General features: G+C 41.0%; 1 protein-coding gene across 1 annotated transcript in view; it reads left to right on the top strand.

The window, feature by feature from the left end:
* The window catches only part of lrp5 (low density lipoprotein receptor-related protein 5), a 72,053-nt gene that overhangs the window by 46,912 nt on the left and 10,443 nt on the right, over nucleotides 1-14,698 (top strand). Inside the window, exons 12-19 of the mRNA XM_044356483.1 lie at nucleotides 7,107-7,323; nucleotides 7,422-7,575; nucleotides 7,924-8,059; nucleotides 8,342-8,586; nucleotides 10,061-10,245; nucleotides 12,438-12,586; nucleotides 12,780-12,957; nucleotides 13,910-14,106. Of these exons, the coding sequence (XP_044212418.1) occupies nucleotides 7,107-7,323; nucleotides 7,422-7,575; nucleotides 7,924-8,059; nucleotides 8,342-8,586; nucleotides 10,061-10,245; nucleotides 12,438-12,586; nucleotides 12,780-12,957; nucleotides 13,910-14,106 (1,461 nt within the window). The remainder of the gene's footprint in view (nucleotides 1-7,106; nucleotides 7,324-7,421; nucleotides 7,576-7,923; nucleotides 8,060-8,341; nucleotides 8,587-10,060; nucleotides 10,246-12,437; nucleotides 12,587-12,779; nucleotides 12,958-13,909; nucleotides 14,107-14,698) is intronic.

Here is a 14,698-nt window from a genome sequence, read left to right as displayed (position 1 = left end):
ATAGAAATAGAAATATGTAGGAACCTGTATGATAAGTGGCTGAGAGATTCCAGCTATCAGTGTTTAAAGGTGACTGCTGGAGTTACCTTCCACAGCCAAAAGCAACTGGAATTCAGTGGTGGCTGCTATTATTATCAGCCAGCTTTCTTCTTGGATGGCTTGAGTGTAATTCCTGTCACACATTAGTTAGTCTCAGGCTGCACATTCCGGAGAAATGCTCCCATTATGAAACACCCACACACACACACACACACACACACACAAGTAAACACTCCCAGGATGTCTTTATGTTCTCTGTTTGCTTATGTATGAAACAGATAGCACTGTGTGTTTATGAATGTGTGTGTTCTGACCACAGACTAGTTCAACTAGTTCAGGATGAAGGGTCAGATCTTAATATGTTAACAATAGAGTGGCCAAATATGTTTGGATCTCTGTGGAGTAATGTTTTAATATGCCTTGTTGATGATATAGCAAATAGGCAAGTTCATTCACAAAAGTCACTTTGAAATGATCAAATGGATTAAAAATGAGTTTAAGATGTAGTTTATACTGTATGTAATACAGGCTGCACATTTTCAGGCAGTGGCGACAGAGTTGAAAAGTCATGTTGGAGAATCCCCAGAAGTTCACAGCAAAGTAAAAACATGAGCGTTATGTCAGCAGGTACAATATGGTGTTACTGTGTCCACTCACTGTTCAACAGCGTGTTCCATGTCTACTCAAACTCATGTCAGACATGGAATATGTAACATCGCTGGCGTCATGACGCTGTTAAGTGTGTTAAAAATGTTACAATAGTGAGGATGCATCCACTGATCTATTCTCACATCAGTTTCATCATTGAACACAATTAGAGAGTTAATTCTACTTCCTGTTTTATTAATCCAACATGACAGGATGTTAAGTTGCTACTCTCATTCAACATTAATCTTATGAACTCAATTGATATATATAAATATATATATAAATATATTCTCATAACAGTCATAATATCATACACACTCTGGATTGATAAATAAAATACACTGGAAAGATAAATACACTTCCTATGACTTGAGAGTTTGCCTTATAATCATCAGGTTCAGACATTTCCTTCAGTATCAAATTGATCCGGTGTTAGTTCTGTTTCCATGGTTACAGTGCAAACAGGAATCACTAGCAGCTAATGTAGCATTCCTTTTCATGGTGCATATTGGCCAAAATGTCAAGAAATAAAAGACAGCTTGAGAAACAGCCAGTAGGTGGACTTTGAGTTTAGATTGTTTTGTCAAACAAAAGAAAATCAGGCTGAAAAAACAGCAGAAATCCAACTGTGATTGTCTAAAATACATTCATTCCATGAGAAAAAAATCCATGTGAAAAATGTCAGAGGAGGAAATGCATTACTTAACTGCCTTTAGGTGAAAGTCATCTGTGCATTGTGATTGAAGCAGAATCTGCGTTCATGTTCTACAAATAGCAGTGATGAAATATTTAGGCAATATTAAATGATTAGTTCATATTAATTGATTAGTAGATTGTTAGGAAATAAAATAACAGCAACTTTTAAGTAATCAATTAATCATGTGCTTGATTTATTGAGCAAAAATGCAAAACACTTTAAAGTTCCAGCTTCTTAAATGTGATGATTTCCTATCTTTCCCTTTGTGATGTCATTGCAGACTGAATATCTTTGGGTTTCTCACACAACAAGACATTTGAAGACCTTGTATCGGGCTCTGGCTAACTGTTATGGCCATATTTGACTATTTTCTTACATTTTATAGACTAAACAATGAATCAGTGAATCTAAAAAGAAGTCCACAGATCAGCGGATAATGAAAATGATCTTAGATTGCAGCCCTACATAAGGCTCCCTGCAGCTTTGGCCTGATTGTTGGGTTCAGCTGAACTAAGGGAACCTCTCCAGAGCTTGAAGTGAAGTCGTTTATCACCGCTGCAGTCAGTCAGGTGACTCTGTACTTTTAGAATGGAAACAATGCAGATGGGAGTTGTGCATATGGACAAGGAGTAAGCAGTAAGTGAATGCCTGGTAGGTACTGGGTTTTAGTGTGCTGGGTGAAACACCGTGTGACCCTCCTGTGTTTTCCACAGGATCCCATTCATCCTCTGTGTGTGTGTGTGTGTGTCATTATGTTTATCAGAGTATGCCTGTGTGCGCAAACGTATGTGAACTGTCCTGCGATGCTCTGACTTCTCCCTGCGTGTCCGATGAGACCTTTGTTACTTTTCTGTTTGCTCTCTTTCTGTCTTTTTTGTCCTTTATTTCTCCACCGTGTCCATCAAGAAATGAGACGTTCTCACACCCAAAATGAAAAAAGACTTGGGGGCGGAAGGGAGGGGGAAAAAAATCACATCCCAGTGCATAATTCTTCCTGAAAAAGCTAGCGGAGAGAAAGAGCAAGCAAGAGGAGGAGAGGGCAGAGAAAGGGAGTCTCTCTGCCATCTTTTCACTGGGATGGCCATGTCTAATTGTGTCACAGTGATAAATGAATGGGTTTTTTGTGGAGGGGTCAGGAACCTCCCTTGGATCAGAGGCCCATCAAAGTGAATGGTTTATTTTTTTTTTCTGTTTGCTCACCCCCACCCTCTGAATGGAAATTTAAATGAGTATTCACTAAACAGATAGCTGGGTACACGGCTGCTCATCACAGCAACCCAAAATCTCATTCAGCATTTAGTGTTTTTGAGATTTTTATATGGTCAGTTTATCCATGCATTCTCATGAGATTATGCTCACTAAAATGATTCATGCATTCAAGCATCTCTCTTTACTTTGCCCTGTTTTTTCTTACCAAACGCATTCTTCTTTACATGGGAGAGTATTTTCAGTTGTGTTTGGCTCAGGTTTGATGATTTAAATGGGTTGTGTAGTAGTTCCCTCAAAGTGGAGACTCTTGGAGTTTCAACCCCCGATTGACCATTTCCTCTGTGTGTGTGTGTGTGTGTGTGTGTGTGTGTGTGTCAGTGTGTGTTGGCGACCCTGTTACTGTGACTTTCTCTCTTTGTTTTTGTCCTTCTAGTTCCCTGTTCTCCTTTTAAACTCCTGGATTTGGTATTTAGTGTGAATGCTGACAAGAATTCACACTTTTGTTCTTCTAAACTTTATGTATTCTTAGCGTGAATGCTCGTTTTCAAAGCTTTATTTATTTTTCTTCCATACATTTTTCAGTCGCTAACTACTTCTCCATACTTTCAGCTACAGGAACCAGGAATATCAAAGCTCAGCATGCTATTAATTTTCTTCTTTCTAGCATTCTTCATTTCCTCTTTCTGTTCCAGTGATTTTATATCATTTTTAAAAGATTCAAATTTATAATGGAAAGTCAATGGGAGGAATGTTTGAAAGTTGATATCTCAAAAACTAAAAGTGCTGAAGTATTCATACTTTATGGTCTGGTGTCCTGAGTGGAAACGCTTAACACATAAAAACATGGTATGATTAGCGCCACCATGTGGTCAGTTATTACATGCTTTACATTTTCTTCTAATAACTCATGAACTATGAGGCCTATCAAAACAATATTTGCACAGTGTGTTCCTTGGATGAAGCTGATTTGACTGATATAGGCCACGCCCATTTGCGCTTGGAAAAATTTTCCATCATTTTTGGATTTTTGGTAAACACCTTTTTGCTTCTGTTGGCACATATTTCATCCAATCTGCACCAAACTTGGTACATACCATATTTAAATGCCCCTGAAAAAAATGTGTTCATTTTTGGGTATCACTCACTGTTTGTCTGTAATTATGATTATGATTACAAGTCTGTAGCATTTCATAAAATTTCACCAGTGGGTGGCGCTACAAGATTTCTGCAGCAGCAGTAGCAGCTAACAGCTTGCAGCTCTCATACGCATTTTCTTCAGAAAATACAAATATTCTTTTTTCAATAAATGTTCAAATGATCCAATATTTCACCAAAAATCAAAGATTGGAGAAAAGTCCAAAAACTGAAAACAGATTTGTGTATCAGAACTTTGTTTTTTCTTCTTTCCTCTCCCATTAATCATCTCACCACCCCTCAGATTTATCTGCTGACCCTTTAGAGGGGCCCGACCCCTAGGTTGGGAACCACTGGACTAAACTAGCTAACTGTATATAAAGTAGTGTAAACTAGCTCCACCTCCAGCAGCTACAACAGTAACATGCTGCTCTAACACTGATGCTTCACTATTAATAATCTAATGATGTCATATATAATAATATATCAGCCACTACTTTTACTGCAATACTTGAACTACATCAAGCTCATAATACTTTTTACTTTAACTTTATTTACTATACGTTGTATTTATTTTTCATACAGGACTTCAACTTGTAATGGAGTATTTTTATATTGCTGTATAGGTACTTCTACTTAAGTAAAGGATCTGAATACTTCTTCCACCATTGTGCAGGGTGAAGTTCTCATGCACTGCAGAAAAGATACATGGTTTGTTTCCCAGCAGTGGAACCTCCAGCTATTTGCAGACAGAAGGAATGCCTGCTAATTGAAGTCTAGCCTTGGTATTTAGGAGAGACAGCTTGGAATCCTCAATACATTTTACCTTCCTGATAGATGAACTGTGATGGATGAAGTTTCCCTATGACTTCATAAGGATAGGTAGGTAGATGAAATCAATAGAAATTTGGAAAACATCAGCACAGCGGAGCCTACAGCAATGTACCGACAGATCATCACAATGTCACAGTCTGGGGATTGCTCTAACATAGTGATGTTATCTCCACTGTTCCCAAAACAAAAGTAAAAAAGAATCACAAACTTTAAGCCTGCTCAGTCACCTACTCTGTCCAGTTCTACAACTTTTCTGTCAGTTTTCAAGGTCACCGCTACCTTACAGGACATCCACTAGAGTCACATAGACATGAAGACACTATCCTGACATCAAAACACACTGTTGGTGGCTGCAAAAGAAGAAGACACTCATAGCTGATAGACACAGGCCTCGATGTTGCATTGTACTGTGGCAAATGTTGAGCCAGAACTTTTTTTTTTGCCAGCCTTATACCCTCCAGCACTCACACTGCATGACCCAGACCACAGTAACAAAAACACAGAACTGCACAGTTACATTTCAAAAGTTGGCCTGCAATTTCACCATGTGTGGGAATCAGTGCTTCAAAAATGGAAAATAGCCTGTTAGCATCTTTATCTTTCTTTATTCCACTGAAAGCATTTCCAACGACTCACCTTTAATGTGTCTTGTTTGTTGTGAACATACTGTAGTATAGTGCAGCAATCTGCTCAACAGAATTCCTCCCATTTGAGGCAGCGTGTGTCTCACATTCTGACAGACACACACACACACACACACACACACACAAAAACACACCATCACACACAGGCTGCAGATAGATGACTGTAGTGTGTCTAAAATAAAAGCGTGTGTCTATTTCAGTCGACTCCAGTCCAGTAATAGCACAGGCGGTGAGGAGAAGGGTTGGACACAAGTTCTAATTGCAGCCTTGTCAATTGTAGCTCTCACTTTCCGCTGGTAGAAACATGCGCACAGACACACACACACACAACCACACACACACAACCACACACACACACACACACACAACCACACACACACACAGCAGGGGGTTTGTTGGCAGGGGTGTCTGTATCAGTTTTCAGCAGCTTAGTAATAGATGCCTTGTGACTGATATGTTACACACGCTTACACACACACACACATTGTGTATTACTGTTATGTGATTCTGTGTCTTGTGTGTGATTTTATAATGTGTGTGTGTCAGTGTGGAAATTCCTGGCTGACTGTCCATCTGTTGCAGACACTCTTCATTGCCATTTAATCAGAATATCCATAAACAACATTTTTATGAGTTCCTCAATGAAATTACACAAGAAGCAGAAAACCGAGGCAACATACAGACGAGTGACAAACTAAAGGACAAACTGGTCCAGGTCTGTATGTTTGACCCCTACAGTGAGGGGATGTGCTGGATCGATTATGCTTTGGGGGGCATTTTGCTGGCATGGTTTGGGTCCACTTGTCCCCTTAGAGGGAGGAGTCACTGCAAATCAATACAAAGTTGTTGTGAGTCATCAGCTTTATCCTATGATGAATCATTTCTATCCTGATAGGAGTGGTCTCTTCCAGGATGACAATGCCCCAATTCACAGGATACGATGTGAATCATATGCTATGACTCTCACAGTCACCAGATCTCAACCTAATTGAACACCTATGGGAGATTTTGGACTGACATGTTAGACAGCGCTCTCCAACACCATCATCAAAACACCAAATGAGGGAATATCTTTATGAAGAATGGTGTTCCTCAGCCTTGACATTGATTCTTATTTAACTTTCTTATGTTTTATTTATTTGCACCATTTTTTTTCTAAATGTGATGTCAAATCGGTGAAGGAGTTTTATGCGTTCTCTTGTTTTTGGTCCATTTCTTGTGTTTTTTCGTAAGTTGCAGCACTTTGAGCTCTACTCAGTCGGAGACACTAAACCTAGCTCTCGCTTTGCTTTCACAGAAGAAGGCTCTGGTCTGAGATTCCAATTTTTGAAATGGGTGGAAAACCCCTTTCCATTACTTTGTCCTCCTCTGTAGATGTCAGTTATTTTTGGACACATTTGGACACATAACATCCTTTGGACATCCCCGTTTTCTGGCTTCTGCCTCCATCAGTCAGTACATCCCTCCATCCTGTTTCCTCCAGCTCTCCTCTTCCCTTTCTAACACTTTCCCAGCCTCTTTACACACAGCCTCTGTATCATGTGTGCTCTTTTTCTATTGCTCACTGGATGGAAACGGACCCCTCCTCTGGGAGGTCAAAGGTCAGGGTCAGCTACAGAATAGCAAACATGGAGCTGGTAGTTTCAATATTATGCTCAAGGACATTCCAGTAAAGACATTACCTCGTGATTTGGGACAATAGAAGAGGCCTTGTACCTTGTTCATTTTTATGCTCCATTCAGCTGTAAAATATGACTATCAAGTATTACATTCTGCCACAGCAAGCAGTTTTTCTGACTATGAAGAGACTGTAAAGCTGTAAGAATGAGTTTTTAATGTGCATCGTAGCCTTGGAAAAGCTCTAAAAGTTTCCTTGTCTCGTCTTTCTTTTCTCGTCTCAGGTGATCAACGTGGATGGCAGTAACAGACAGACTCTGCTGGAAGACAAGCTGCCTCATATCTTTGGTTTTACTCTACTGGGTGATTACATCTACTGGACCGACTGGCAGAGACGCAGCATCGAGAGGGTCCACAAATCCACGGCTGTACGAGAGATCATCATCGATCAGCTGCCGGATTTAATGGGGCTGAAGGCCACTAAAGTGACGGAGACTAATGGTAAGGAACATGCTCAGCAAAAATGAAAATAAGCACAAAAAAAAAAACTGAAACGTGGAATGAAATACATATTAATATTACCCCGTCTGTGTGTCCAGGTACAAACGGCTGTGCGGTGGATAATGGTGGATGCAGCCATCTGTGTTTCTGGCGTCGGCAGGCTGTCAGCTGTGCCTGTCCAATGGGGATGGAGCTCCTGTCAGACCTGCAGACCTGCGTGGTGCCTGAGGCCTTCTTGCTCTTCACCAACAGGTATGCCTACCTGTCAACATGCAATAGACCTGAAAAAAAAAACTGCTCATTTTATACTTTCAGGACATATTTCTTTCTTGAGGACAGTTAGCCACATCTCCATAAGACTGAGTGTTAATAAAAGGCTTGTTCACTGAGAAATAGAAAGTGTTTGGATGTGTATATATTTGTATTTGTGTGCATATACACCTGACACATAGATGGTCAAAACAATCATTTCCATATTATGTGTTGGAACAGGCAGGAAGAAATGATGGTGAACTATCAGGCATCTGCTTGTCCCATAGAAAAGTTTGAAGAAAGATCACTGTGTGTAAATAAGATTCTCTCATGTTATTTTCCTGCCAGGGACAACATCAGGAGCATCTCTCTGGGAACCAACAGCAATGACGTGCCCATTCCTCTGACAGGAGTCAAAGAGGCCTCGGCTCTGGACTTTGATGTGTCTGAAAGGATGATATACTGGACAGATATACAGGCCAAGGTCAGCTGGGCTTTACAGTTTTACTGGAGGTTGAGTTTGATTTGAAGTTGCATCAGAGTTGTCATTTTAAGACAACTCTGATGCAACTCTGCAAGTTAGTTAGCCAGTATTTATTCTTGACTTAGGTTTTTGATCATTTGATTACTTTAAATCGAACCACAGTGGGGAAAGCTGGGATTTGTGATAAGTGATTATTGGTTGTATTCATTTGTAGTTTTAGCCTGTTTCCTGTTTTCCATCTGTCTTTTTTCCCCTCACTCACACACTCCTTTCTCTTTCTAGACAATCAGCAGAGCCTATATGAATGGTAGCTCTGTAGAGCATGTGATTGAGTTTGGACTGGACTACCCAGAAGGCATGGCGGTTGACTGGATGGGTCGTAACATATACTGGGCCGACACAGGCACCAACCGTATTGAGGTGGCCCGGCTGGACGGCCAGTACAGACAGGTCCTGGTCTGTAAGGATTTGGACAACCCACGCTCCCTGGACAACCCAAGATCACTAGCACTGGACCCAGCCAATGGGTATGTATTCTATTATCCTTATTCCCAGCCAGTCTGAACACTTGATGTGTTTCCAAACTGAAGCCCTTTCATGTGATAGCTGTGCTTTCATACAGCCACTAACAGAACAAGGTAAGTAATGAAATATCTCCCATTGGGACTGAGCAGTAGTTTGGTTCTCCTAACTAATGATCCATACACTGAGTTTTCTGTCAACACCAAAATGTACCAGCACTGCTATGCAAGTGTTAGACTAGGACCAGTTCCTAAACATAGCTGTGGAAAAGCTACCCCGAACCCAAATGGAAAACTAGAGACCCAATCCAAAACAGACCAGTGAGATCCAATTGTAGACAGACCTGAGGATAATTAGACCTGACACACCTTTTCTTTTTTTAATCCCACTTATTGGAGGACCAATGTCTCTATTCTTATTACATATTTGTTTAAAAATTTACAGTATATCTTTTCCGCATTGTGCTACTTTGATTCAACTTTGATTCACTCGTGAATGTGTGAATGTCATTGTCCTTGCTCTTAACAGTCCATGCTCTCCAACTGCCTCAAGTTTTTCTCAAATCCGCTTGGATCTCTTTAGTTATTAAACCTGAGACTCACAGCAACAGCCAACTCTTCTTACAGGCAGCAACAACAACTTCACACAATTACAGCCATGTCCCAACTACGACAACTAACAAAAAAAAAAAAACCTGGAGTCTAGCAGTAGTGCAATTAATGAAGGACGCAGTAGTGATCCTACTGTAACAGTCCTGCATGAGTCATACACATGCAGTCATTCAATACTGTGCATGGTGTGACAGAGCCGTGGCTACGAACAGCTGAACAGTTAATAAGAACAAACGGCTTCAGAAACACTGCTGCTCTCTGTGAAGCAGCTCTTGTGGAAGTGACTCACTGTCAGACACCTGTATTATGCTTGAGGTCCACATCTTTCAAGGATTCGGGCTGGTGCCAATGACTTCATGTAGCGTGTCTCCTCACTCTGTCTGAGGTAGTGAGAGTGTAGCCGTGTCATTGTGTTGGTATGTAGGTACAACAGCCAGCGTCCCGCCTCTTTTTCCCCCGCAGTCTCCAGCTGAGAGAGAGATGATGCTATTAAACCTGTTTGTTCACAAGATCATCACCCAGAGACACTGCCATCTGCCTGGGTGTGTGTGTGTGTGTAGTGTGTATGCATGAATGTTAAGTACCTGTGCCAGCATGCCAGATTCCCTAATACTTGGTGATGTCTTGATGATGTCATGGCCCAGAGCTGTCAACACGCTTGCTTTAAGGCATCTGATGTCATTTTATGATCACATATCCATGCTCACACATTAATAAAGATACAGTGATGACAACAATGTCGACAAAACAGAAGTTACAAAGTGGAAATAGGATCCCCTTCAGGAGTTGATTCTTTGATTCTTTTACATACCCAGTTGGATGTCTTGCTGGTGTGTGTCCCAGGCTGACACAGTGTTTGTCTTCACAGCTACATGTACTGGACAGAGTGGGGCGGTCGACCACGTATAGCCAGAGCTTATATGGACGGCAGCACCATTATGACCCTGGTGGATAAAGTGGGCCGGGCCAATGGACTAACCATCGACTACGTAGACCATCGACTCTACTGGACCGACCTGGACACATGCATGATTGAGAGCACTAACATGCAAGGTTTGGACACACACACACACACACACACACACACACACACACACACACACACACACACACACACACACACACACACACACACACACTAACAATCTTATCAACCAGGAGTTTATCATGCACAAGCAACAACAGGGCAAAAAATTCAGTCTTTGCAGAAAAGACATTGTCCATTAATAAGGCATATGGCTGAGGCAGGCTTAATTAACATGTTGAATCAACATAAACAAAACATTGTTGACAGAATGTATTCAGAACACCTGCAGATCCTTAAAAAATGGATTTTATTTTAAAGTTTGACATCAGAAAAAGTCTTGGAACACCTTATTTTAAATGACCAGGTCTTAAATCTTGATATTTAGGCTACACCCCTTGATAAAATCATTAAATATAATCTGCACCTAACATGCTCCAAATATACCCAACAAAATCTCGTTTAGTTGTGTCTTTAAACTTGTGGCAGGCAAAGATTTGTTTGTGACCAGAAATAAACACAACATTTGGCTTCAGTTTTACAATTTATAATTTCATTTAGCAGACGCTTTTATCCAAAGCCACGTACATCTGAGGACTGATACAACACAAGCAGGTGCCTTTGGTTGGCAGAGCGTAGTGAGTGAGGGATTGTAGACCTGAATGAGGGAGTTCAGGTGGGCAGCAGCTGTTTTAGATACTGATTCAGTTACAGTAGACGCAGGCTGGCAACGCTGTTCAGACTCTTACAGGCGTTTATCACCTATAGCCCAGTACAGCGTTGACTTGCAGTTATCATGTGAGTGGTTGCATGTTTTTGTTGTTAGGGGTTGTTTGTGTTTACACACCTCATCTGCTTCCAACCATGTGTTGTTTAAAGCCCACATGCTGTACAAGTTTCTGTCTTAACAGCACTAAATTCCTCTCCTCCTCTTCTTCACCCCCCTTGTTATTTTAACTGACATTTTTTTCTTTTGCAGGAAGTCAAGCACAGGGAAAACACATTACCAGACTGAGGCTATATAGATTATAGTTTACAAAGAGTAACAAGACAAAGACCAGCAAATACTTACAATTATTCAAATACTAAATTAAACTTAGCTTAGTGCACCTTTTTAACCAAACCATGGTCAGGTCCTCTTTCAAACCCAGCTTTACACTCTACAGCATGGATCAAACTGACATGCATAGCTAATGGCTTCCACCATGATGTGATGGTTAAGTCAGAAATCACTAGTTGGGCCTTTAATTACAATATTAAATAACATTTAAAGTCTGGCTGGTTCTTTCTAATGACATGGTGAAAGTATATTCTCCACCTCGTAAATGGTAGTTTGACAAAATAATCTTAATTCAAGGTCTGCTAACGTGGGGCAGCATGTATCAGAGTCATGTTAAATAAAGGGAAACTTGGGGATTTTTCAACCTTACTGTATTTTCACACCATTTTGTGTATAAGTGACTAATGGGGACAAGAATTTTAGAAATAGGTCCAGTATTGACCGAGAGCGTCCACTTGACAGAGTACGTCCACTACAAGTGCTTGTCTTTGCCAGTGACAGGCTCAGATTGTTATTATAAGTGTCTGACAATGAAAGTAACATTAAACACAGGAAGTAGCCACCTTTAGCAGCATTATGGCTATCTGCAAAGGGATCTATATCTAGGGCAGTTTACCAGTTAAACTAACCTTGCTGTGCATATTCATCCGTGCATGCCGGTTTGAACGAGGCTCACTTTCACCATGGTTAGACTGTAAGGAAACTGAAAAAACCAAGTGCAATGACAGATTATCCCTTGGACTAGCTGCCTGTAGCAGCATTATGGCTAACTGCAAAGGGATCCATATATATGGCAGCCTGCACATTGGCTTTTTTTCTCATCTAAACCAAAGAGTGCAGGTGATTTCCTCACTCTCTTTATTTGTTTGTCTTTGCTATTCCCATTCTTCCTCCAAAAGAGAGGGAAGAGTTATGACCTTTCCTCCAGTGCCACCATCAGGCTGCCACCAACAGTCAATTGTCATTTGAATAAATCTCCTGACTATCAGTACCAGTTCTTATGAATGTTTTTTGACAGCCATGAGTTCATTGCAGGCTTCAGTTATGATGATGTAAACACACCTAATCTATATTGATGATAGTGTATGATGATACTGTAGTTGTAGTTGACCAGATGAAGAGCCCTTGAGCAGGTGTGTGGGTGTTGTCATGTCTTTGCAGGCCTTCAGAGGGAGATCATAGTAGACGACCTACCGCATCCCTTCGGTCTGACTCAGTACCGTGACTTCATCTACTGGACGGATTTTAACCTGCATAGTATTGAAAGGGCTGATAAACGCAGCGGACTCAACCGCACTGTTGTGCTGCAGGTATGCAACTATTAAAGAAAGTTTTAGAACCAAAATGTTTGCTGCTCCTAATTTCTTCTTTGAGAGACGTCATTAAAATCTGGGACAGACTCCAAATGAATTTCTAAAGTATTTAATTTTGGGAAGAATTTGTTGGCATGAAAACGATCACTAAACATCAGCACAAAATATCATTCATCATCACTGTCCTCAGGGCCAGCTGGAGCTGATGCTGGACATCCTGGTGTTCCACTCCTCCCGCCAGGACGGCACCAACGAATGTTCTCATAACAACGGCAACTGCGCCCACCTCTGCCTGGCTACACCTGCTGGAGCCCAGTGCCGCTGTGCCTCCCACTACACACTGAACCCAGATGGAAGAAACTGTAGCTGTGAGTACAATGCAAAGGAACGAAGAGGCTGCTGGTTTAAATCCCACGACCAGCTGTAAAAAGGAATGAGAAACATTTTTTCTTACTACAAAACTACAAGAGGAAAAAACATGTAATTTAGCCACAGATTTAGCCTTCAAAGCTTTTCTTAGAACAAGAAACATTTCCACCAATATAATGAAAGAGGTTTTTAGAAATTAGTGCACGTTTTTTTTGAAACAAGACACAACAAGGCAGACAGATGGCTGCATTAGTATCAATAAAACAAAAAGATTCTCCATGAAATAGGCGGGTTTGTACTGGATATACATGATTTTTCAGGGATTTTTTTTTTTTTGGTTGCTTTAATGGTTTAGGTGCTTAAATCAGTTCACAGTTGAGTTGCAAAACATCAACCGTGAGATAGGTGCAATTGTGTAAGTGTGTGTTTGCGCTGTGATGGACCTGGCCCCTGTTTAAGGGGTTTCCCTGTTTTTCTGCTGCCGTGCAGCTTGAGTTGGAAGTCAAGAACAAATAAAACAGAAATGACTGAAGTTCAAGGTAAAAGGATTAACCTCAGTTGCTTCTTGCTCAACAGCCAGCACACAGACAATGTGAAAATCTGTACAGACACATGAAAACACACACACACACACACATACAGTGAAACCCTGCATACTTTTGTTGTTTGCAGAGAGTGCAGGCCTCCATACTTCCCCAGCTCTTGGGACTATGACTGGGAGCAGTTTCAGCTGTTTCTGATGGAATAATGTGTGTGTGTTTAGGCTTGGTGTTCTGGATTGTGACCCTGCATGTTTGTCTTTGTATTTCACAATCTGCATTGAGCAAACTTTCAGTTTTCCAGAAAGAGCGCTGTGTCCACTCAGCATTCTCACTCTTTCTCTCTCTACTCCTATATCCATCTCTCTCCATCCCCTCTCATCCTTTGCTCTCTGCCTCTCTCTGTCTGCAGCTCCCTCTAGTTTCCTGCTCTTCAGTCAGAAGGCTAGTATAAGCAGGATGGTTTTAGGAGAGCAGAGTCCTGACATCATCCTGCCCATCCACGTCCTGAGGAACGTCCGAGCTGTCAGCTACGACCCTCTGGACCGGCTGGTCTACTGGCTGGATGGACGACAGAACATTCGCAGGGCCAGAGATGATGGAGCCATGGTAACACTGACACTGACAGTAGATCTGACCCATGCAGCTGCTGATAGGTTATAATAGATGACAACATTTTATATTTTCTCACATTTGAATTCAGTTCTTGCCAGTTTGGTATACTATAACTCTCTACTGAAACAAATCAAACCAACAGTACCATCTTTAATAATAGGGTTCTCCTGTAGTGACTTATGCAGATTGTTGTGTCCCAATGCCTACAAAAGAATGCCTCTCGGAGGATTCAACACTAGCAGACATATAAATGGAACAGTCTACAGAGGATTCACTTCACACAGACCAAAACTAACGGTGTAATCAGTACATCAGTTTGTTAACCTGGAAATTTCCAGATTTATTGTCAAGTTGCCTTTGATCAACTGAAATGACACCCCAGTTTACAGGTTGTAATTATTAACATTATCAAGATAGACAATCTCCAAACAGTGTATCAGACTAATGGTAAATATATACATCACAGCACATCTCTTCACCAAGACCTAAAATGTTTTTTAATCCAAATCTGGATCCCTATCAAGATTCACAAAGTGATACCTGTCAATCAAACAGATTTTTAGACAATAACTAAATCTTGGGGATA

Source organism: Thunnus albacares, chromosome 7 (assembly GCF_914725855.1).
Source record: "Thunnus albacares chromosome 7, fThuAlb1.1, whole genome shotgun sequence".
Lineage (NCBI taxonomy): Eukaryota > Metazoa > Chordata > Actinopteri > Scombriformes > Scombridae > Thunnus > Thunnus albacares.
Note: the sequence above shows the minus strand (reverse complement) of the source record. Positions and strands in the feature narration are given on the sequence as shown.